A 24,787-nucleotide genomic window follows, 5' to 3' on the forward strand; every position below is an offset into this window, starting at 1 on the left:
GTTAATAAACGTCATTACACTAACACTACTGGACAGCTTCTGCATACACACAGATGCTTGCAAACAGCTTTCGCCTCTAATGAATTCATAGACTGAAGACTGTAAAGAAGCAACAAATTGATTTTATGAACATGAATCCTTGTCATTACAAAGACTTAAATGGATCTTTTTTTTTTGCTCCTGGAAAAAAAAGGATCGCACCTCCATGTCACCCAACACAACAAGAAACATTTGGTCCATTGCATGAAGAGATGAAATATACATTTTTAAAATTGCTTTTACATTCAATAGCATCTTCTGTAGCCCTCCAAGCGCATGCAGCCTGAGACTGTAACACAAATTATTCTCCTAACCGAAACCCGACATTAGAACAAAACACATATGTCCCACATGTTCACACACCCACAGTACATGTTGGTAGAAGCCTGTCTTGTTATGGTCTCCTATTCACATGCATTAGGAGGTTATTAAGGCTGGCATAACCGTCACTAAGAACCTCTCATGGCTCGTTAACTGACTACTCAGCTGCAAATCTCCTTTTTCTAACTGGCTGATCGGTAGTGTTTGGCGGGTTCGGGTACCTTATTATCTGAGACTTAAAAAAACAGCTGACATACAGTACAATGTAACTGATAGGCAGGTTGTTTCACAGAAGCAGGAGATGGGAGCAGGAAGCAGCAATGTGTGTGAATGTCTGTTTCTCTGGTCGAGGTGGTGAACACAAACACACACACATCCGGAGGCCATGACCCGGACAGAGCCCTGAAGGTAGGTTCTGAGTATTATTAAACAAACACCTTGGATTTATGCGTCGCGAAAAAAAACACAGATGGACGCGCACGCATCCTCTCTCTCCTTCTTCCCATCTCATACAGACACACACAAGTCGGACACTGTATGCACATTTAATGCGACGCGCATTCTCTCCACACGCGCACGCACACACACAGAAACACGCGGACACGTGAACACAGGACACACAGGGGGTCTGCATGAATACTAGACCTCTCACTGAGAGTGAAAAGAATGGAGAGGCATTGAAATGGCAGCAGCCTCAAGTTCGCCCTTCATCTCCACGCCGCCCCGGTCCCCCCCCCCATCCCCCCCGTCCCCCTGTTCCCAGAGGTGGGTGGGTTGAGAGGCCCACGGGCACCCGTATCAGATGAAAGGATTTCGTGAGGTTCCTCTGCTGGGGTAAACATTCCCCTGAGAGAAGGAGAGAGAGAGAGAGGGGGGGGGGGCAGAGTTACTTCACACCGGCTACCATTCTGGCAAAATGGGAACTCTTGAATAACCATCACTTCCTCTTGCATTGAGCCATTCGCTTGATGCCGTTCCAAACCATTTCCTCAAGTGCTGCAGAGGAGCATCTTGTTGCTGTTGGGGGTCTGAAGTGAGGGGGCACTCACCGTGAAGGGGTTCACTGACATTGGACGAGGAACTTTGGGCTGAGATTCGGGGGCAGGGAATGAGGCAAAACCTGCAAGTACCAAAACACACACACGGCCCCAAAGAGAGATATGTCAGACACAAGCACCAATTGAACATTGTGAGGACTGCTACTCTGTGTTTGTGTCCAAACAGCAAAATTAGCAGCATACTGTAAGAAGAACTGAATGTGTATTGCCTGTGTGAATTGGTACTCTGGAGGTCTGGGGGGTTGCTGTGAAAGTGAATTATTAGAACTAGGAGCTGGTGCTCTAGAGACTGTCAGACTGCGTTCATTTGATACTTGGCCAAAACACATACGGCTGACATGCCATGGAGGCAGCTGCAGAACCCAACGGCACTGCCATGCGCTTCTTGGCAACTCGATATACTCTTCATAAACTGCAGGCAAAATGGCTAGATCTGTGCTCACGTTCTGGCATGGGTTACTTGTGTATTGCCTGCGGTACACAATTTGTATGGATCGCAAAAGAGAAATGCAGTTGAATACAAATAGTAAATTCGATAGATGTTTTGTACCATTGGCTTCCTGGTTGCTGGTCTGCTCATGGGGAAATGCATTCTGGGATGCGGGAGAGGGAAAAGTAGCCGAGGGGGGGAACACTGAGGTGGGAGAGGTGGTGAACACCCCAGCGTCACCTATAGAATCACAAGATGCAGGGTGTTGTGTTACACACAGGATAACCAAATAGTTCATTTTAGCCACCAATCCAAATGAAGCAAACGAAGGGGTGCATCTCAATATGCGAAGAGACGAGCTGGGAGAGGGGGGCCTCTCCAGAGTATTGAGACTGAGCCCATCTCACCTCCCGAGGTGTTGTTGAAGGGGTTACTGGGGGAGAGAGCAGGCTGGGAAGAGGAGCCGGAGCTGAATGGGTTGGGGAAATCTGAGACTCAGAGAGGGACGCAGGGAAACAGAGGGGCGGACAAAAAGACAAGTGAGTCGGTTAGGATACATTCATGACTAGGGGCAATGACTCATTGACCATTTTGTCGGTGCTAAAACATATTGTGTTAGTCACTGATTCATACTATTTGAATGTGTTGAATGTTTTGATGATTGAAAGGAAGTGAAAATAGCAGACAGTCAACATTCAAAATATTGATATAAAGAAAGTACCTACTTGCAAATGTTTGGGAGTTGGAGGCAGTTTCTACCCCTGGCGAGCTTAGGTGGAGGATTAAAAAAAATAACTTTTGTTTATGGCACAATTCATTAAATTGACATTTCAACTAAATATTTTACATTGGCTGAGACAAAAAAAAAAAATTCACAGCACTGAAATTACCTGGCAGGGGTTGAACTAGAAGACAGCCTGTTTCCAAACAGGGTGCTGTACTGCGGCAATCCACCGGGTGGCGCTAGAAAATCACAACGTAAGTTCAGGGATCAAGTGCAACTGTGTTGTTTTGAGAAATAGGGTTCAAAGTTTTCAATGTTTCTTAAAGGTGTGCACATCATTAGAGTTCACATTAAACACTTTGGGGAAATACTTCATCTGATAGTTAAGCATACTATTAATCTAAGCCAAGGTCTATGAAATCAAATCAATACCTCGATGATAATCTGCAGGATATAACGCAACGAAGCATGAAGAAATCCCTGAAGCAGTTTCAATCATGCGCAAGTGATCTTTTCCTACATGTATTTCACACTTTGCTGTGAGTGTCAATGTTTAATACTTTTCATGTATAATACTTCTTAATATAATATATGAAACACAACAATGCATTATATTTTATTTCAAGGTCTTTCTGTGGCAACACAGTTGTCTGGTACGGCAAGAGCAGACCACACAATGGTGATAATTCACTTGCTAAAAGCCTTGGCATTTAGAGTAAGGACGTTATGCAACATCAATGAGCACATACCCGTTTCTCCCTCTTAGCTCCCCCCCCCCCCCCTCTCTTTCTCGCTCTCTCCCCACTACACAAACATGGCACCCTGACACCGACGCATGCACACACACGTACACTCTTTTTCATTACCTTTACCAGTGCCGGGAGAAGCGTCAGAGAAGACCCCCTCTAGCTGAGACAGCGCCGCATACCTGTCCTGGGGGTTTGAGTTGGGGGCCTGGGGGGGCACACTGAGGGCACCGTGCTGCTGGCCGAGACCCCCAAAGTCCACACTCAGAGACTTGGGGAAGGCCCTGAAGGGCGCCGAGCCACCCGAGGCAGACACCGTACGACTTGCTGTTGACCAAAACAAAGGCCGTCTTAAGACCCTTGAGTGACCTGGACAAGGGAGTCTAGGTTCGGTTTGAACACTGGTGGGGACAAACATGAACACTTTCCTTGCATTGCCCCTAATCATTGTTGGGGACGTTTCCATGCTCTCCTAACACTGGTAGACATATTCCAACAGTTCGCTCCTGAACCTACGTCTGTGGATTTGGACCCCTGGCTCCTGCTTGTCTTTTTCAGAATACGTTATAACAAAGGGGATAGCAGTATGCAGGACGTTTTTATCATGTTGTGAACACATACTCCTAAAAATAAACGGTCAACTGCACCCCCATTAGCCACATTGCATGCCATCAGATTCTCACAGGAATTGACTGTGTAGAAGATCAAGACAGCTTAAAGTAGATCTGTTACACATATCCTAGATAAGGTTTGTCCTGGACAATCAGAGCAGCATCACTGCATACTTCCTAGAATACTTTTCACTGGAATGTTAATGGTTGTGATTAAGTGACCTACATAGTACTACTGGCTAGCACAGTAATGTTCAACAACAGAGTGAAATATCACAGGGCTTGTTTTGGCTGGGTTACTGGATATTCCTTTAAAAATAGCATTCAACTTCAAAACTTGTTCTTTATTCTCTGGGGGTACGGTTGGCCTCTCTCTCTCTGTCCTTGACCTGGCCACTCCTCAGATCTGGGTCTTTGAAGTTTGAAGCTAACTGATGAAGAGGAAATATCAACCCTAAGAAGAACTGCTTGCTTAGCACTGTTTAGCTAGCCATCAGCATAGGAAGGCCTGAAAATAATGCAAACTATTATTATGATAGAGTAGAACTATGAAATTCTATTCCACCACTGTAGTCTATCATATTTCTACTGAAAGATGCTCCTCATTTATCTCCGTATTTATAAATAATGTAATACAGCCTTCAAATATTGTTTTGTTATGAAGCACTTCATAACAGCCATCCAGTTTTCATTCAAAATCAGTATTTCGGTTGGTGGCTTACCTAAAGTGAAGCTGTTTTTGAAAGTGCTACTGGCTGAAGGATAAACGAGATAAGGATTGGTAGAGAGAGAGAGATAAAGTTTGGGGTTGAGGATGGGGGAGGGGGGGAGGGAAGAAGAAAACATGTCGTTGTGGAGACAAGCAAGGACAACAGGATGTTCAATTGATCGTGGCTCTGATGGGGAGTAAAAAGGTACCTGAGGGTCTGGGGAGGGCGGGAAATGAAGGGGTGTGACTTTGGGCTCCCATGGCGGAGGAGAGAGACCCTGGACGCTGTCTCTCTATTCCACAAAGAAGAGGATCTGAGAGAGAGAGAGACAATGGAGATATAAAGAGATTCAGTAAGGGAGAAGAAGAGAAAGAGACGAACGGTGAGAGAGAGCGAGATAGACAAAAATTGTGAACACAGTAAATACAAATATTGCTTCAGGCATGACACCCCCGTCTCTGTTCAACAGCCCCCTCTCTCCCCCAATCCTTGGGGCGGAGTCATCACCTTTCATTGGGGGGTCTCTGAAGCTCTGGGATCGCGAGGGCCGAGCGGTGAAGACATCGGTCCTCATATCGGCAGGGGACACGGCGAGGGGCGCCCGGTCCCAGGAGGAGACCTGGGACTGGGACTGAGGAGAGGGAGAGGAGAGGGGGGTGGGGTGTGGTGTGGTGAGGGGGTGTGGGAGGGGGTTGTAGGATGGGCGACAGAGGGAGAACCAGTCACACTGTGGGCCTCCGCTGAGCTCCCATCTATAATTGACACCAATGTAGCTTTGATGGCAGAACTTCCTGGGGCTCTTTATCTGGTCACCTGCCTCTTGTCTTTAGTACACCACCGCTTGGGTTAACTCTCTGAGCGCTCTCTGTCTTTGGTCTCTCTAACCCTTAGCTATCTCCCTCTCTCTATCTCTCTCTGAGATCACTCCCTCTCTCTCTTTTTGATCTTTCCCCTCTTCCTAAGATAGTCTCTCGGCCAAAAGCATCTCTCTCTCTCGCCCTCTCTCTCCCCCAGTTACAGTCTCTCACCAGTGTCCGTGTGGGTCTTGCTGTGGGGGGCATGGAGTGGGAGGGGGCCTGAGCAGGCAGGGGTCCCTGGGCTGGAGACAATACCTGGACCCCCGAGGCCCAGGGACCCTCCACTTCCCTACGATTCTTACTCTTGGAAAAATGCCTAAAAAAAGAATTTAAAAAAGACACTCAAATTATCTGGAATTATAATGGAATATAATGGAATGTGATCAACATTTTCACCATCCACGTTTTACAGTCATTTTAGCGCACTAAATAAGTATACAATACTGTAAATAATGATCTGTGTGTAGATCTAGTACTGTGTTTTCTCAGTATTTACCATTTCTTCTTCTCATATTTGTCTTGAAGGAACTCTTTCAGTTTCTGGGTGTCTCTTGTGTCAAAGCACCCGTCTGTCTTTGGATCAAACGCACACAGCCAAGTCCTCCTGCCAACCTACACACACACACACACACACACACACACACACACACACACACACACACACACACACACACACACACACACACACACACACACACACACACACACACACACACACACACAAGGGTGTACCAACCCATACACACACACACACACACACACACACACAAGGGTGTACCAACCCATACACACACACACACACACACACACACACACACAAGGATGTACCAACCCATACGTACAAGTGATTGAAATGAATATCTAACATTCACCGCCACCATCATGTTCGGCATGCATTCCAAGTCATGATGAAGGTGTTGAATAACACACATCTCTTCCTCCCCTCACACTAGTTTATACGTTTGACTCACATTTCCTGATCAGATATTCACATGTGAATCATCACATGCACACATCACTGAATACCAAATGTATCTGCAGTACTGCAGCTGTTTAACATGATCTTGCAAGAATCTTTCAGAGCAGCACATACTCTCGCACACATACCCAAATACTGTGCAGCTTAGTTGCTGGATGTGCTATAGAGTTTGCTCTGGTTCAGTCTTGCAGAGGAGCTCGACTGGTCTGACTGGTCGAGACAAGGGACACAGCAGTTACTAACCCTGAAAAGATAGGACCTTTTCTGCAGAAGAGCCCATCTGGATGGGTAGGAACAGTATGCAGGAGTATGATATAATACTCCTGCCATAACCTGGAGACACTGATGAATCTACACTGTAGATACGACCTAAATATCTTCCCTAGCCTCAGCCCACTAAGGATCATACATCATTTATGATAAGACTATTAATACCACTGTAATACTATCATTCATCTTTATTCTTCCAATTCATTGTGAGAAGAATATTTTCAAATATACTTGACCATTAGATTGTCGAATGATCAAGGTGAGGTTTTTTATCTAGGTGTATGGAGAAATAATATACTGGGGCAACCCCAAGTCCCGCCCTCGTGCCCACCTGACCCCGTCGGTAATAGATGCAGCTCATCTGCCACTCACCTCGTTGCCATGGTTTTGCAGAAACTCCACTTCCTGTTGGGAGAAGGTTGTCATGGAGATAGACTTCACTCTATGGGGAGGGTTGAGTCCTCGCCTGAGATGAAGAAATGGGGAGAGAAATAGATCAAAAGAAATGGAACACGTGCACGCAAGTGAGAGCATTCCAGATTCCTTGTGCTTCTAATGCTGATAAATCACACAAAAAATAAAGCAGATAGAAGGGGGGGGGGGGGGGGGGGGATGCACATGGTGATTGTGACAGGTGTTCAGGAAGGTGAAATAGGCGGTTGCAGTGAAAACAAGCAGTGCGGAATAATTACGTATTAGGCTACAGTTTACAACATGGGTGTTCTAGGATGCATGTTTCTTTCTTCGGTGCTTAACTATTCAGTGTGAAAGAATGCGCGAGGCTGTGAGGAAATCTTCTTATCTGAAACCAGGCGTCTGAAAGCTATTATGAAATGACCAGTGTAGCATGGCATAGGCCTATAATCTCTTGGACTAGGCTATGCTCTGCATGCGGAGGGGCTACGGTACGGGATAGCCTAGGAAACGCCAAACCTTGGACCATGACGAAATGAAACGTAACTCAAGCGCGATTAACGGGCACGCCTGTAAATGACAAAGTAGTCTAATTATGAACTCTCGATAGGAAGTACACATGTATGAAAGGAAGGAAGGAAGACACCATGCATAAAATATTTTTTTGCGCATTGCCTGCTGCTTTACACTTGCCTGAGTATGGCCCATATAAAACGTTTTGACAATTAGGCTACTGAAATGTACAGATGGTTGCATCTAGAATGGTAAATATCTGCAGTTACGCTTATAAGCATATGATAATGACAATATAACGCTAGGCTATCATGATAACCTTTTCCACCCAATAGTAGCCTAACCAATAGGGCAGCCTACACTATCAGGCTATTTTAGCTATTGATCCCCCCCCCCCCCCCCCCCTCACAATGTGTATTCATGTACTTACAACATTCCAGAGCACGACGTGCACACGAAGCAACCCACTGTGATATCGATGTATGTCACCCCGGGTTGGCTGCACTCGAAGCAGTGTTTGTTTACTCCAGCTTGGGCGAGTTCGCGTACCTTGCGGGCGCATATCTCTTGGTTGTCCCGGTGTTTTCGGTTCGACATTCTGACTGGTATCTCGGCCCACTTGCCTCCTCTTCGCCTCTTGGTCGGTCTAGCGGAGACTATAGCCTGCGGCTCGTAAAGGCTGTGAGCCGCTTACCACTAGCCCTCCCCGCTATCCTACCTAGTTCTACGTTTACTCTCCCTCACGCCCACATTATGAAAAAGATTATGCGGCTTGCGCTCACGCGAATTGAGATCGATATGATAGCCTACTACAACATGCATCCGCTGTTGTCGTAGAAAATGTGGGAGAGAGGACAACAAATGATCTGCAAAGTTGAACTAGGTCGTTATTTAGCCTGTTTTTTCATTGCTAGTAGTCTTTGCTCTTCGGAGTGGCAAAATCTGTCTCTCGGTCTGAGTGAATATCTATCCGTCTGCTCCACTCTGCTCACCATAAGCACACCCCCGTTGGCATATTATTGCGCTCGCGCCTGTCCTTCCAAGAAGACGCGGCGCTTTGGAAGGTTGACAGATATTTGGAACCCAGAGGCCAGTCAACTAAAGTACAGAGACACTTAGCACAACAAATATAGTCCAAAATGTTTGCCTAGAAAAAGTGAACAAGTCTAACATAGAAGGTTAGATTGATTAAGAGACTTGATATTGCTTATTATAATTTACTGTTACATTTGATTGTCATTTATTTTTATTGTCACCCGGCAACACAACACATTGTAACCACTGTCATGGGAAACTACATTACGCCCCTTGCATGACGTCCTTCAAGAAAAATGTTTGTTTCCTGTTTCTGTCTTTCAACTCTGTATTGCATTAATCTAATAATATGATGCTACACTATCATAGGCTATAACCCGTTGCACGTTGTATAAAACTGTAAAAAACAAAACGATATAGCATACAATTATGTTGCTTGACGATTCCCTAACAATACGCTCTGGCATTGGTCAAGTCAAACATGACACATCTGTTACGCAAAATAAATCCAACGTAAGAACCAAAACACTTGTTTCTCTGTAGAGATTTACGTTTGCACTCTAGTGCGTGATCTGCAGTGACGAATTTTGGTCACAAGGGAGTGCTATGTGCCCTGTCATATCTAGGCGTTTCGAACCATGTCCTCCAAAATCTTGTGTAACTCACTTGTCATTTGAAAATGCAAGAGTTTACTTGGTTATGGATGTGATTTACAAAAAATTGTATAACCGGCGGTTTGTGCTGTCCATTTAGCTTTTCAAAAATGCTCAAACATTAGTTAGCCTTCTCTGTGACAATGTGACACATTACTTTGTGTTATGATGACAGCTGTGTGAGTGTTTGTGACAAGAACGGATAGAAGGAATGTACTTGTCTGTGTGTGTGTGTATGCTCTGATTGCAGCCCGTGTGCATGCCTGTGCATTTGCATAAGACATAAATGACGAAGAGAGTCCTTTAGCCGCTGTAATTACAGCTGTTTCTAGGACACTCGACCGCAGACGAGCTGAGGAAGGCGGGCAGATCTGGTTACATAGCACTGCATGCTGCGATAAAGCTGGTGTTCAGCTATTTTGAAATTTCAAGGTTTATGTAGCTTTAGTGTGCAATTTAGACTTGAAGGAGAAGGTTAGTGTGTGTGTGTGTGTGTGTGGGGGGGGGGCATTCAAGCGTCAGTTTATGGGTTTAAGGAGGTTGCTAAACTTGATTACACACCCATAACACCATAATTAGAGCGTTGCAATGCAACGCACAGAACAAGCAATATCAACCTTAAACTCATTCATTTGGGAATACATATTGAGTCGATATCATCCTAAATAAATTGGACTTCGTTATGTAACGAATCCCGAAATATACTATGAGAAGTAGGCTACTTCTCACCCTACCACAGAACAGTATTCTACCACACAGTCCACTTCTACAGACCCGCCTCCAAGAGAAAACTGTCAAATTCAAGAAGGTTAGGTAAACTCCCCCGCGAGCTGGCTCGCTTTTGCCATGAGAGCATAGGGACCAAGCACACCCGGAAATAGTGAGAGTATGGGAGGACCCGAGCAGCAAGAGAAACAGCGATCGGAAAGAGAAAATCGTTTCAGTGTCAACTTCGGCACCCCGGGGGTCCTCTAGGGAGATGATACAGATCGTTTGATCGTTAGCGTTGTCGTCTTCGTGTTTTTGTTGGATTAATTATTTTACAAGGAAATAGCCTGGCGGCAATCTTTTAGTGGACACTTTTGAGACATTTGTTTGTGAAACAAAGTATGTATGCACGTGCGTTAAAAATAATATAAGTGTAACATGCACTGCTTGTATTTATGTCAATAGACATCCAGACCGTAGTCCTCTATTTATCAGAACAAGATATCCAGTCTGAAACGTATTTCGCCTGGGCAACAAAGTTGTGAGGCATGTTGGATATGAAGAATTAAGAATATAATTGGTGTAATCTAAAGGTCATAGAACATGTTAACGTAAGATATTCAAAAAGACATCAGAAGACCAAGCCCTGTCTTCCATGTCACGTTCAGTATTGAACGTGAAATAGTTGAGTTATTGGTGAAATCAGTGGCAAACTTGCTGAAAAATGACTGTAAAACTGGACTTTGAAGAGTGTCTGAAAGACTCTCCGCGCTTCAGGTAAGCTATTAACCAAATAATCATTGTCTTACGCTAATACCAATATGAGAATGTCTAAATTAGGAGATAATTTATTACATACTATTATGATGTGAACATTCTGGACTATTATCTTTTCAAGCCTGCTCAGAGAAGTTCTGTGAAGTACTGTGAAGAGTACAGCCTGAACAGGTAGTTCACGTGACAAAGCCAAGTGTATCGGATGTATTCCATTTTACTGCAATGAAATTACTGTTCATGGCAGTGGGCTCCTCAGGCCTATAGCAGCAGAATGACATTACTGACACCCACTCATACTTATGAACTGCATGTATTTTGTATCAAATACAGGTTGTTGTTACTATCTCACAAAAATGTGATCACCTTTGTTTCATGCAGATACAGCTCTTTTACTTGAAGGTCAATTCCGCCTTAACTGCTACAATGAAAATATGTTGAACATAAAAAGGAGCCCAGCACATAGTATATCAAAGGAGAATTGCGTTTCCAGTTGGTTTTCAGTGTGGCTAATAAAATGGGTTTGATGCCTTGGGTGTGCCTCCATAGTTTGTTGGCATGTCGTTCACAAGGAGTTACATGGCATGGTAAATGAAGTGTGCTCTCCCTTTACTCTCTTTCTCTCTCTGTCTCTCTCTTTATTTCTCTTACGAGGCCCACACAGTGACGGAAAGTTTGACTTGTGGCAGTGGAGCATGCTGTAGTGGTGAGGTGTCTTGACCGAGAACGGAGGGTAGAAAGAATGGGGGAGGAGGGTGGAGAAGAAGTAGGCCAAACTCTGTGTCCAGAACGGAGGAGTTTATGCTTACAAACAGAGGGAGGCAGAGAGGAAAGAGAGATTTTAGAGAGGAAGCACATTGAATGAAGAGAGAAGAGTGACAGTTAATATAAACCGTAAGGACCTTAAACAGACTCCCGCAAAGCCTCAAACCGTTGCCTCCCGTTGCTAGGTTGCCGGGGGAGGAGGCGGGTTATGTCGTCCGCACAGTGGAACAGGAAGTCAGTCAAGAGATAGTAAGATGATAAACAGGGACAGGAAGTGCGTTTTTCTAGGGCTGAATGGCCACAGAAACGTAAGGTTTCTCACTCACTGATGCAAACCTACACATGCACACTCAAACCCCACATTAACAAACACACATTCAGCTGTACTGTCTTTCAGAGTAATGAATATGATGTGTCTTCCTAATGACACAGGCCTTTTTCAATTCTTCAACAATACTTTCTTTGGCCTTTTCAGGGTTTTCTTTCTTTCCTCTCTCTCTTTTAATTTAATTCAGTGGCCTTTACCAAGAACACGTGTTCTTCTCTCTCTCCACTCTACCTCTCTCTCTCTCTCTCTCTCTCTCTCTCTCTCTCTCTCTCTCTCTCTCTCTCTCTCTCTCTCTCTTTTGGTCTGTCTCTTGGTCTGTCTCTCCCTCTCTCTCTCTCTCTCTCTCTCTCTCTTGTTCTCTCTCACTCTCTCTCTCTCTCGTTGTCTCTGTTTCTCTCTGTCTCTATCTTTCTTCCCTTCCTTTAGACCCGTTCCTGCAGAGACGAGTGGTTCAGTTTTAACACTCCTGTCACGTTGGGTCAGGCCCATTTCAATATGAATGATCCTGAACTGACCCAGGCCCTGGATCTTCTGTTTCTCCTCTACCAGGCCACATAAACAGACACTGTCTGTTCTCACTCCCTCTCTTTCCATCTCTCTCTCTCTCTCTCTCTCTCTCTCTCTCTCTCTCTCTCTCTCTCTCTCTCTCTCTCTCGCTCTCTGTGTCTTTCTCTCTGTGTCTTTCTCTCTCCCTCTCCTATATATGCATCTGTCTCTCAGATACACTGTCTCTATACCTCTCTCTCCCCTCTATCTCTCTCCTTTCTCTCATGTCTTCCTTTCTGCCGTTTCTGTGTCTATATCGCTGGTGGTGTCTAAGGTAGCGGAAACCACAAGCGAGAGCCGTTGATGCGAGAAAGACAGAGGAGAGATACTGAGTCAGAGACTTGCACCCCACAGTTCCTGATGTGTGTGTTTGTGTTTATTTGTTGGTGTGCATTTGTGTTTTTGTTCCAGGGCTGCTATAGAAGTGGTTGAGGGAGATGTGAGTGAACTAGAGACACGGTTAGACAAGGTGAGAATGTCACACACACACACACGCATCTGACCTCTAAAGAATGTTCTAATATGAAGTGAGAGCTAGTTGGTGTCATTTTACCTGATCTGAGGGGAAATGGTGTATATTTTTGCTTCCCTACCCAATTGTAACCAAACTAACACGACTCAACCACACATTGTTCTTTTGATACTTAATTCCCCTTAAATGGCACCTGCTATCGTTTCAGTCAATTGTTATCTCACACAATAGAATATGCCTGTTAATGAAGTAGCCCTTATATAATGTATATTTATTATAAATAGTATATTATATTCCCAAAGAGCACATGATATCCTTGCTCTTGGTATTCATCACTATAGTTTATTAATCACTGAATTGATGATGATGATAGTACTTCATGTTATGCCAAGCAGACTGTGTGCCTCTCGCTCAGCTGAGATGTTTGTATCCTGTGTGTGTTTGTGTGTGTGTGTATTTGTGTGCAAACGTGTCTCTGTGTATGCGTATGTGTTTATGCACGTACAATTGGGGCTGTGCATGTGCGTGTCTCTGCATTGTGGCACATGTGTGTGTGTCTGTGTGTAGCTGGTGAAACAATGCCACTCCATGCTAGAAGCTGGCAAGGCCTACTGCCAGACCAGCAAGAGCTTTGTCACGGGTCTCAAGGAGCTAGGACACAACTGTTCAGACGATGACTCCATGAAGGTGAGTTCACAGGTTCACCGGGCTGTCAACTGATTTGGGATCAGTCAGGCATGTCATCAAACTGCTTAGTCATAGCCATCATTTCCCATGCGTGCTTCTCATTGACGCCTTTTTTTCAGTTTTCAATTAAAGAAAAAAAGAAAAAGAAAAAAAAAAGATTCAGACACATTCCTTGTTCTTGTCGAGCCAGTCTTGTTCATTCAGCAGTGGTCTAAACAAATGAAGGATGTTTCTTCTCTGATAATGCTCATCCTTGATGTTGGAGATAGCCGTGAATAGCAACCGATGAGTGAAATGAAGCATTAGGGGAAATGTATTTGCTCACCTTTTCCGCAGGAGTGTTTGGAGAAGTTCTCCAAGAAGCTGTCGGTCATCCTGGAAGCCCAAGGGGTGCGTGTGTCGTCATCTTTCCACCATAGCAAAGTTGACAAAAAAGACGTTCAAAAAAATTCTCTCCTATCCACGTGTGTGACTTTTCGTTGTTGTCCAAAGAGCCATTTCATTGAATCTCCTCTCTCCCTATATATCTACCTCCCGCAGGAGGTCATCGAGAACACACAGAAGTCGGTCAAGTTGAAACTGCAGACGTTTGTGAAGGAGTGAGTTGTTTTGGATCATTCATCTGGCTCATGCACAATTTGTTGTCTTAGGCCAACATGAGCTAATCCTGTCTCAGCCTCTTACCTAATTCAGCCACACATCTGGTCTGGTGGGGCCACTCCTTGGCAGTGTAATGCTCTCCTCTCCAACTTCTCCTTTCTCTCTTCTCTTTCCTTTGTTCCTCCCCCCCCCTTACCCGCTACCCCCCCCCCCCCCCCCCCTTGTCAACCCCCCTCCCAGGGATGTGCGGCGCTTCAAGGATGTGCGGAAGGAGTTTGAGCGTGGCAGCGAGAGCCTGGAGACGGCGCTGAGCCGGAACGCTCAGGTGCCCCGAGGCAAGCAGCACGAGGTGGAGGAGGCCAGCCACACCCTCCTCCACGCACGGCGCACGTTCCGTTCCGGGGCGCTGGACTACGTGCTGCAGGTCAGACTGGGACCAGGCTGGGACTGGTTTTAGACTTAGTACTGCTATGTGCCAAGTAAGACTAGTGAACCCTATACCATACCACAAAGTACTAAACGACTCCACCATGCTCTACAGTCATGCAGTGGGGTGTGCTACCTTGTACTACGCTACTTAAGGAGTCAGGTGGCTGAGCGGTTAGGGAATCGGGCTATTAATCAGAAGGTTGCCGGTTCGATTCCCAGGCCGTGCAAATGACGTTGTGTCCTTGGGCAAGGCACTTCACCCTACTTGCCTCGGGGGGAATGTCCCTGTACTTACTGTAAGTCGCTCTGGATAAGAGCGTCTGCTAAATGACTAAAATGTAAAAAAATGTACTTTGCTAGACAGAATCTTGTAGCGTCACAGTAGCATACAGTTTGTTGCTGGATGAGGTGATTGATGGTACCCTGCTGTACCAAGCTGTATGTCGCTGTGTGAAAAAATAAGTATGGTTGATTGGTTTCATGGCAGATGGGTGGGGCTAACTACACACATACAGTGCAAACCCACTCCGTTTAAACAGTCCCATTTAAATCCACACATACCGTGAGTTCTCCTGTCAGGAACACGTAAACACAGACACCCACATTCAAGGTGTATAATGGAAAGTTGCTTGCCATACAGCTTCATCTAAAAACGGTCTGGAATCAGCTCCATGTAAAGCTTTTGCTGGAGTCTGTTGCATAACTGCTGTTTTGAGACTTGGGCCTAACAAACGGCGTTGATAAAATATGCAACAGAAACACTGTTTAGGGACATGATTGGGCTGTTATGAATGAGAACAGCCTTCCCCCAAGGCTTCCCTACAGACTGTCAGCTATAAATACACAGCATAACCAGCTCTAGTCACTAATAGCTAGCAGGCACAAAAACAAATGTGTTTCCCTCACTTGATGCTTGTCTCTCCTAGATCAACGTAATCGAGGCCAAGAAAAAGACGGACATTTTGATGGCGGTGAGTTTGCTCAGTTGCTGTGGCCAAATTTGACAGAAGTTCTTGTGCGCTTGATGAAGTTGCTAGTTTTGTGAGCTAAGGTTCTGCACTTGGGAGATGGATGTGTTGTTGTTAGGGTGTTGAGGCCCTAAGGTGTACGATGAGGTGTGATGACTCATTGTGCGTCACTGTGATGTTTGGCTTCTTGCCCGGCTGTTTTGATTAGTTCTGTTGCCCTGTCAGATGCTGTCTCTGATGGAGGCCCAGGCCCAGTTCTTCCAGCAGGGCCACGAGTCTCTTTCTGAGTTGGACGACTATCGACGCACCCTGAGTGAAGAGGTACGGGAATAAGAGGAGGAGGTGGGGGATGAAAGAGACAGAATAAGAGACAAAGAAAGAGACAGATGGAGAGAGCAAGACACAGAGGAACTTAAAAGAGGCGGTGTCTGTTTAACAGGAAACATTTCACACGATGCTGTGTGTGTGTGTGTGTTTGTCACTTTCACTGATCAGATGAAACTACAGCCTCTCTTCCTACTTTAACAGGAAATTGTAAAATGTTGTCTGTCTCTGTATCCATGTATCTCAATCATACAGAGGGGGGGAGAGTGAGAGAGGGAAATGAGAGAGAAAATATATTGTTTATTGTCATGCATCCAACAATGTCCTATGTGGTTCCTCAACAGAAGACAGGAAGTTTAGCGAGGTTCGGCACTTTTACCCTTCCCGTTCTCTTTTGAGGCAGAGGAAGTCCGACGCAGTCTTTTGACCTCCACCTGAAAGCTGACCAAAATCTGACACGTCCGATCTTGTAATTCCCTCTCTCTCTCTCTCTCTCTCTCTCTCTCTCTCTCTCTCTCTCTCTCTCTCTCTCTCTCTCTCTCTCTCTCTCTCTCTCTCTCTCTCTCTCTCTCTCTCTCTCATCCCTTCCCATCGTCCTTCCTCCATGTCGTACCCTTTCTCCTCTCTTTTCCACACTCAAGTGACCTTTCTTGCCCCCTTCCACCTCTCCCTTCACTGACCCTCTTCCCTTTCCCCGTCTGTGTCCTCACCCTCATATCCCAGCACCCTCTGCCATTCCTTCGGAGGTTTCGTCAACTCTGAATTGATGTCAATAAATTACACATCCACAATGCAGGCAACCATTTATTGATTATCTGTAAGCAGCCAGGCAGAATGGAAAACAGTACTGGAGAAATGGAGAGAGAAGGGAGCCTGAAAGTGGGCATTGTTTATTTGTTTTATTATTTAGCCTTGTTTCACAAGTGCCCCATCAATAAGTCCTCTATCTTTTTATCTCTCTGTGTGTGTGTCTCTCTCTCTCTGTGTCTCTCTTTCTCTGTGTGTCTCTGTGTGTCTCTCTCTCTCTATGTGTCTCTCTCTGTCTCTCTCTCTCTCTCTCTCTCTCTCTCTCTCTCTCTCTCTCTCTCTCTCTCTCTCTCTCTCTCTCTCTCTCTCTGTGTCTCTGTGTGTCTCTCCCACAGCACACTCAGCTGGTGTTAAACTCCGCCAGAGAGAAGAGGGACATGGAACAAAGACATGCCGCCATCAAGAAAAAAGTAAACTCTATAACTTTCACTTTAACATGACTGGAGAACATACTGTTACTGAAAATGTTATTCTATGCTGCCAGTCTCAAGATTATGATGCCTGACCTCACTTTCTGATGAACATACCACTGACATCTAAAACTGACACACACTATATCCCTATACCAACGTTCATTCTTAGTGTCTGTGTGTGTGTGTGTGTCTGGGCATGCGTGCTGTTTCTAGGATGTGTCATACGATGACTCAATCATGGATTTTAGAGCTGATGCTGCTAATGGTATTGCCATGGAGGGCTACTTGTACAAGAGAGCCAGCAACGCTTTTAAGACTTGGAGCAGGTACGCATGCACACACACACACACATACACACACACACACACATGGGTTGTTTGTCTTACTCTTTCTCTCTCTGTTTCCACTTTCATCATTCATTTTTGGCATCATTTTCCTTTTCTTAGCATTTTGTATGACTCCTTGCTCTCTCTATCGATCCCTCTCTCTCCTCCTCCCTAATTCTCTTTATGTTTCATCCCTGGTCAAGATACTGGCCTTTCTCACCCTAACAAAGGAAGTTTGAGGGGTTTTAGCTTGTGTGGATTGAATCCCAATGACTCAGAAGGCTACATTATTAATTCCATGACTTTTCATCTTCTCTCCCCACTCCAGGCGTTGGTTCTCCATAAAAAAAAATCAGCTGGTGTATCAGAAGAAATTCAAGGTGAATCTTTTCGAAGTGCAGCTCTATTTGGCATGCATTTTAATAGCAAACGTTAACACTTTCAAAAAGACAAAAAGAAACAGATATTCAGCGCACCCACGCATACAAACACATGAATGCACACACGTACCCACACAAACATATTCATACACATTACCAACACACACTGACCCATCTCTCTCCCAGGACCAGCCTACCGTTGTAGTAGAGGATTTGCGTTTGTGTACAGTCAAGCCCTTCGCTGACAACGAGAGGCGATTCTGCTTTGAAGTGGTCTCTCCTTCCAAGTGAGTCTCCAGGCATGTGTGCTGATTATTAAGACCCACTCTATTAAGGCCTGTGGCATACTGTAATCCTGTAATCTTGTGTGTGTGTGTGTGTGTGTGTGTGTAGGAGCTGTCTGTTACAGGCAGATTCAGAGAGGCAGCAACAGGCCTGGATCAGTGCCGTCCAGAACAGCATAGCTTCAGCCTTCCAGGACCACAGAGAGGACACACACAGCCCTGTGAGAAAAAACACACACACACAGCCCTGTGAGAAAACACACACACACACACAGCCCTGTGAGAAAACACACACACACACAGCACTGTGAGAAAACACACACACACACAGCCCTGTGAGAAAACACACACAGCCCTGTGAGAAAACACACACACACACACAGCCCTGTGAGAAAACACACACACACACACACAGCCCTGTGAGAAAACACACATATAGCATATACTGTACATATGCTATGTAGAAAAAGAGCAAAATCCCACTCTAACTCTCTATATTTGTGTGTCTGTGTCCCTCAGAGGGAACGCTGCAGCTCGGTGTCGGTGGGCAGCGTGAGTGGGGGTGGGGGAGGGGAGCAGGTCAAGCCTGCTCGCGATGCTCTGCTGGAGGTCCAGGCTCTCCCAGGGAACATGCAGTGCTGTGACTGTGGGGAGCCCGGACCAGACTGGGCCTCCATCAACCTGGGCATCACCCTCTGCATCGTCTGCTCAGGCATCCACAGGTGCGTAACGCGAGTACGGCACGCGAGTACGGCACGCGCGTACGCCGCCCTCTCTCCATTTTTCTCTTTCTCTATGCCTCTCTTGTGAGCACACACACACACACACACAAACGGTTCACCGTTCACCAGCACATCTCACCAGGTACCCCCCCTCCCTCCCCCCCGCTCTGCCTTTGACAGGAGTCTGGGAGTTCACTTCTCCAAAGTGCGCTCTCTCACGCTGGACTCCTGGGAGCCAGAGCTGGTCAAGGTGAGCACCGTCACATCGTACGCATAATGGACTGCAGGCCGCACTTTCCTGCTATTGCATTGCATTCTTCATTCCTTCACCAGTGCTAATAGATTCACGCATAGATTCATGGTCCCTTCTCCTCTCGTTCCCATAGTTGATGTGTGAGCTGGGAAACACGGCCATCAACAGGATCTACGAGGCACGCATTGATGAGATCACCATCAAGAAGCCCCAACCCTCCAGCCCCAGGTAAGAACTACAATTCCCTACACCTTCATTTTCATTCCTCAGACCCAAAGTGGAGAAAGATATTGGCTAAGCTTGGTGAAAAGCGTTGAATATGAAAAGGTGCTCTTCAGTCCCCTCCGGTGGTTACAGGTTGTCATTGCAAGCACACATTTAGGACTTCAGTACAAAACTGAACTGTCACTGCTAGTCGGTTGTACAGTAACTCTTTCCCCTTTCTCTATCCCTCCATTTTATCTAACAGCATCATCTCTAGTTCTGTTTTCTGACTTCCTCTTTTCTTCTCTCTGCTGCACAGACAGGAAGTTGCACAGGTACATGGTTGGTTGGTGTCGTAACTGAATTGTCCCCCGGAAACGTGCTCTGCAGCTGTGTGTTTCATCGCATGTGTTTTTAGTTTCCTGATGGTTTGTACTTGAAAGTGGAAGGGCTTCTATGATGACATGTTTTTTTGTTAACCCCTATTTTCTCTCTCTCTGTCTCTCTCTGTCTCTCTCTCTCTGTCTCTCTCTGTCTCTCTCTGTCTCTCTCACTCTCTTCCTCTCCCCTTAGAGGGGATAAGGAGTCATGGATACGCTCCAAATACGTAGAGAAGAAATTCATCCAGAAGCTTCCGGAAACGGGCCGCAATCCCCCTCTCCGCCGCTCCAGCGCCCGGCGGAACCGGACCAACACCCAGGGCCTCACCCCCCGGCCCGCTCTGAAACCCAAACCCAGCCGCGCCACTCTTCCCCGACTCACAGGTTCTGGACCCGAGAACATACACAAACACACACGCAAAGGAAAACAAAAGGAATTCCTGCATGCATGGACTCAAAGGCACATACACACATTTCCAAACACAAACGCGCACTCCCAAACACACACACACACATGCTGACAGAGCAGGGAATGAAGCAAAACAGACACACCCCTGTGTGTGTGTATTGTGGTAATCAGCAGGATAAACCGGTAATCTTGTAGCCACCTTTGAAGTCATGGCATGTGACTCTCTCTCTCTCTCTCTCTCTCTCTCTCTCTCTCTTTTCTCTCAGGAATAAGTCAGAGCGACCTTGTCCAGAAGAACAATACGGACTTTCACAAAGGTGAAACACACACACCCCAATCAAAACAATGACACTAAAAAAGGCGTACTTAACCGTCAACCTTCACACACACACCGAACACTTGCCATGGACTGCGACCGAACCGGTCGATTCTTCAACTAACCAGCCCGATTGGCTCCCCAGACGAGGAGGAAAACGAGGAGGACCTGAGTGGTCTTCATCCCGGGGCCTTGCTCTACCGCTCCGCCGCCCTGCAGCACTTCCCCGTCATGGCCGACGCTCTGGCCCACGGCGCCGACGTCAACTGGGTCAACGCCATGGAGCAGTCCAGCACCCCGCTCATCCAGGCAGTCACATCGGTGAGCTGGTGTGTGTGGATGTGTGGGTGTGTGTGGGTGTGTGGGGATGTGTGTGGATGTGTGGGTGTGTGTGGGTGTGTGTGGGTGTGTGGGTGTGTGTGGGTGTGTGTGGATGTGTGGGTATGTGTGGGGATGTGTGGATGTGTGGATGTGTGGGTGGGTGTGTGTGGGTGTGTGTGGATGTGTGGGTGTGTGCTGTACTTACACTCCCCCTGCATCCTAGAATGCCTTGGCGGCGTGCGAGTTCCTGCTCCAGAATGGAGCCAATGTGAACCAGGCAGACAACTATGGGAGAGGACCTCTACATCACGCCACTATACTGGGACACACAGGGTAGGAAGGGGTTAACACTCTCTCTCTCTGTCTGTTTCTTTCACACTCACTTCATACAGTACACACACACACACACACTAACTTAGACTTTCAGCACTGCTGAAAAGGTGACACACTGCTGAAAAGGTGATTGGCTGCAATCTGCCTACCCTCGAGGACCTGCACACCTCGGGAACCCTGAAGCGAGCGAGGAAGATTGGGGCCGACTCCTTCCACGCTGGACGCATTCTGTTTCAGCCACTCCCCTCTGACAGAAGGCTGTGGTGCATCAGGACCAAAACCTCACGCCACAACAACTTTCTTTCTTTCCATCTGCCACTGGCCTCTTCAACAAGGCCAAGGGTTTACACAGACTTTAAACCACAGATTTTAAACCATTGCCATATATTGCATCCTTGCCATTTTGCACCCATGTCATATTTGCACTAAGCACCCTATTTGTATTTTTTTTTTTAATATTGTACATTATAGCTATTTTAAACGTTATATTTATTTTATCTTACATAGTTAGTATTAGTTCATTAGAATTTGCACCTTTTGTATAGTATAGTTAGACTTGTTTAAACTTACACCACTTATTTACTTATTTACTCCTATATGTTGAATGTATGCACCCTCCTGCCAAAGTAAATTCCTTGTCTGTGCAAACTTTCATGGCGATTAAAACCCTTTCTGATTCTGTTGTGACTGTTCAGGCTGGTGTGTTTGTTCCTGAAGAGAGGGGCGGACTACAACGCCAGAGACAAGGACCAGAAGGACCCCATCACCATCGCCGTAGACGAGGCCAATGCTGACATCGTCACACTGTGAGTGAGGGAAGGGAGGAGGGGGGGGGGAACAAGGAGGAGAGTGTGATGGGGGGAGGGGGGGGATGAGAGCATTCTTGTACATTTAGTGTTTTGTGAGTGTCTGTAAGAGGAACCTTTGGGTGACAAGGTGTAGACCCTCACTCCTCCTCTCCTCCCTAACAGGCTGAGGCTCCACAAGATGAACAAGGAGATGCGCGAGATGGACGGAGCCTTTGGCCAACCAGGTCACTCGGGGGGCCTGGGTGGTGGGGGAGGGGGCGGGGGGACAGGAAGTGGGATGGGACAAACCAGGAAGAGCCTCCAAGCTCTTAAGAACCACTTGAGTGGGTGGGCACTCGGGGGGGCAGAATGAGTCGGTGGGGGCGGTAAGATTAGAGGAGGTATGGACCCTGGCAAAGTACGAACACTACACATCGGCTAACGGGAAACATTGGCTGAACTTCAAGGGAAAGTTTTTTTTTTTTTGGGGGGGGGGGGGGGGGGAGGCAACAACCGGAATGATCCCCAGACATTGTACGAATGCTTCCAGTCAAAAATTGACTGTTCTTGCGACATTTTTTTAAAACAAACATTGGAAGGACAGGGTACACAAGTCTCTCTCCACTGTGTGGCTAGAGAGCAACTTGGAGGCCACAGAAGAATTCCCGTGAGGAGGATAAGGGGAGTAGCTTTCAAATGGGAGAGAAAAGAGGGGGAGGAAGACCATCTCGGGACAATGAAAAGAGGATGTGTAGAGAGAGAGAGAGAGAGAGAGAGAGAGAGAGAGAGAGGGGCGTTTATGTAACTGTACCCACCCACAGAGGAGTGTACCCACGGCACTTTGATGTTGAGCAAAACAACGCAAAGTCATCTTGCACTTGTTAAAGAGCTCCTGAGCTCAGTATTATGGCTGTCGAGTGCGCTTTGTGAACACTGTATGTTTGTGTCTGTTCGTATTACGTAGCATTGTTGTCATGTATGAACTGCCTGCTGTGTATGTATACATCTTGCCACTTGGCTAAAAGATGGAATCAGCTTGTTATGGGTTTACATGGTGTATTTGTTTCACCACGCCTTACCAAGCACCAAACAGTTTCTATAAGCTGAATTCAAAACCTTTTTTTGGGTTGTCCGGTGTCCATTTGAATCTATTTTGCAACTGTACCCTTTTCAAGCTGTTTCCTCTTCTCCAACAATGTTGTGCTTCAAGTATCACCCTGTTCCTTTAGTCTTGTGTGCTCTTGCTTGTGCTCAAGGACGTGCCACTGTCAGGGGCAATGACTCCCCCCCTGTGTGGCCGAACCAGGAGCTTTTCAATTTTCCAAAGTCTAAGCTTTCATTCCGTTTGGACTCTTACAGCTAGGCTCAAATGTTTGCTGCTTGTGTGGATTCCGTTTGACAACTTAAGGATTCTTGTCTGCTAGGATGGGGGCCAAAAATGCCTGCCAAGTCACTTTAAGCCCACCGCTTAAACAAAGATAACCCCTCAATTTTTAAAGATGATGGTCAAGAACAAAAAGTACAATCCCACTGGAATTGGGGTTAAGAGCGATGTCAATGCTGATTGGTCAGTTGTTTATGACACCATGTGGTCCATGTGCTGTTCGCTGTGTGTGTGTGTGCACAAGTGTGTGTGTGTGTCTGCGTGCTAATGTCTCCAGTCCACTGAGATGGCTGAGTGGCCTCTGCAGCTTGCAGTGTGTGTCCTGCCTCGTCATGCCTGGCAGAGCAACAGGTAAAGTGTGTGTGCCGTGTCTGTGCCATGTGTGTGTGTGTGTGTGTGTGTGTCAATACATACGTGTGCTGAATTCTTGCTTTTCACGCCTGTATTGAGAAAACACGGATGAAACGGCATCGAAGGAGCCATATGCCTGTGGAACCTCTCAGTACCCATCTGTCCCTTGGTAGGACAGATGGGTACTGAGAGAGGGCAAAACAAGCCCTGTAGGACCTCCAGTCGGTGATGATCAGATATAAGCTAATTTCGTGGACTTCTCTTTCTGTCACGATTAATGTCTCCCCTCCTCTGTCTCCCCCCCCCCCTCCCAGGTGATGAGATGTACAACGACATCTTCAGGGACTTCTCCCACATGGCCTCCAACAACCCAGAGAAGCTCAAACGCCGGAGCACCGACTTCAAGACTTGAAAGCTGCCGTCGCCGGCCCGCGCGCCCAGCCGTGGGCGCCTCGTTCGGTCCGCCGGTCGTTTTTTTTTCCTCGAATTGATTCCAGAGACCAGGCACACATGTTGCTGTGGCGACACAGACGCACGTCTAGTCCGGATGTATGCATGCACATAAGCAGCTACAGGCATGTCTCCCTGCATGGCCTTGCGTAACCTTGTCTCTCTCTCTCTCTCTACCGCTCACACACGTGCTCGCTGGCATCCCGCTGTGTTAGCTCACTGGCCAGCTGGGGATGACTTCAACCCAACACTGAGGCTGTTGTGTTCCTGGTCCAGTGCACTGAAGTGGGAACACAAAAGTCCACGAGGAGAAATATCCCACACAAACCATTCGCAGCAATGGATAAGCACGCACAGAATGACACAATATCATCCACCTGTCTTCATTTAATTTGGCTTCCCATATAAAATGACATTTTGTTTTTTTGGATAAAGTTGCAGGATGTATTTTTAATGTTTAATGTGTTTATTTGGATTGTTTTATCAAATGCCCATGGTACTGGGAACATTTGAAACAAATAAAAATTATTATTCAGTCACATGTACAGTTTATATGGAGGATACAAATGTGCGTTTGATTTAATCTTTATAAAGGGTGAAGATATTGATGCCTGGTTAGACATATATTTTGACCATCAACATCCACTAGGTGGTGATGTATGTTAAGGTCTCATATGGGACCAAAATAGCGGTTACTGCTATGTA

The 24,787-nt window shown here is 46.3% G+C and overlaps 2 protein-coding genes across 5 annotated transcripts; one reads left to right on the forward strand and one right to left on the reverse strand.

Moving 5' to 3' along the window:
- Positions 1-1,094: 1,094 nt before the first annotated feature.
- Positions 1,095-8,708, reverse strand: agfg2 (ArfGAP with FG repeats 2). 4 transcript variants are annotated; one of them, XM_062449665.1, is made up of 14 exons: positions 8,103-8,708; positions 7,118-7,211; positions 5,993-6,108; positions 5,668-5,812; positions 5,147-5,270; positions 4,848-4,952; positions 4,652-4,684; positions 3,439-3,645; positions 2,739-2,811; positions 2,574-2,617; positions 2,256-2,342; positions 1,969-2,088; positions 1,410-1,480; positions 1,095-1,206 (listed from the first exon to the last, which is right to left on the reverse strand). In XM_062449665.1, the coding sequence occupies exons 1-14, from the start codon at positions 8,267-8,269 to the stop codon at positions 1,159-1,161; spliced, it is 1,434 nt and encodes a 477-aa protein (XP_062305649.1). In that variant the 5' UTR covers positions 8,270-8,708; the 3' UTR covers positions 1,095-1,158. The 4 variants fall into 4 exon arrangements, with proteins under 4 accessions (XP_062305649.1, XP_062305650.1, XP_062305651.1 ...); XM_062449666.1 differs by having other exon boundaries at positions 2,256-2,336; positions 8,103-8,707; XM_062449667.1 differs by having other exon boundaries at positions 2,256-2,336; positions 3,445-3,645; positions 8,103-8,706.
- Positions 8,709-10,125: 1,417 nt separating this feature from the next.
- Positions 10,126-24,621, forward strand: acap1 (ArfGAP with coiled-coil, ankyrin repeat and PH domains 1). The gene is made up of 23 exons (XM_062449764.1): positions 10,126-10,845; positions 12,893-12,950; positions 13,521-13,640; positions 13,977-14,030; positions 14,181-14,239; positions 14,481-14,664; positions 15,596-15,640; positions 15,863-15,958; positions 17,104-17,178; positions 17,395-17,507; positions 17,836-17,887; positions 18,074-18,174; positions 18,281-18,392; positions 18,691-18,893; positions 19,074-19,143; positions 19,280-19,374; positions 19,924-20,114; positions 20,406-20,456; positions 20,601-20,776; positions 21,000-21,109; positions 21,805-21,915; positions 22,081-22,142; positions 23,947-24,621. The coding sequence occupies exons 1-23, from the start codon at positions 10,793-10,795 to the stop codon at positions 24,042-24,044; spliced, it is 2,289 nt and encodes a 762-aa protein (XP_062305748.1). The 5' UTR covers positions 10,126-10,792; the 3' UTR covers positions 24,045-24,621.
- The last annotated feature ends 166 nt before the right edge of the window (positions 24,622-24,787 follow it).

This window comes from Osmerus eperlanus, chromosome 23 (genome assembly GCF_963692335.1).
Source record: "Osmerus eperlanus chromosome 23, fOsmEpe2.1, whole genome shotgun sequence".
Classification (NCBI taxonomy): Eukaryota; Metazoa; Chordata; class Actinopteri; order Osmeriformes; family Osmeridae; genus Osmerus; species Osmerus eperlanus.

Excerpts from the sequence above, each read along its gene's own strand:
- agfg2 (XM_062449665.1), bottom strand. The coding sequence starts at position 8,269 with ATGTCGAACCGAAAACACCGGGACAACCAAGAGATATGCGCCCGCAAG. Across the intron at positions 4,953-5,146 it reads CAGAGACCCCCCAATGAAAG|ATCCTCTTCTTTGTGGAATA; the intron begins GTGATGACTCCG and ends TCTCTCTCTCAG. Across the intron at positions 1,481-1,968 it reads CAGCAACCAGGAAGCCAATG|GTTTTGCCTCATTCCCTGCC; the intron begins GTACAAAACATC and ends TGGTACTTGCAG.
- acap1 (XM_062449764.1), top strand. The coding sequence starts at position 10,793 with ATGACTGTAAAACTGGACTTTGAAGAGTGTCTGAAAGACTCTCCGCGC. Across the intron at positions 17,888-18,073 it reads TGTATCAGAAGAAATTCAAG|GACCAGCCTACCGTTGTAGT; the intron begins GTGAATCTTTTC and ends TCTCTCTCCCAG. Across the intron at positions 19,375-19,923 it reads CCCCAACCCTCCAGCCCCAG|AGGGGATAAGGAGTCATGGA; the intron begins GTAAGAACTACA and ends CTCTCCCCTTAG.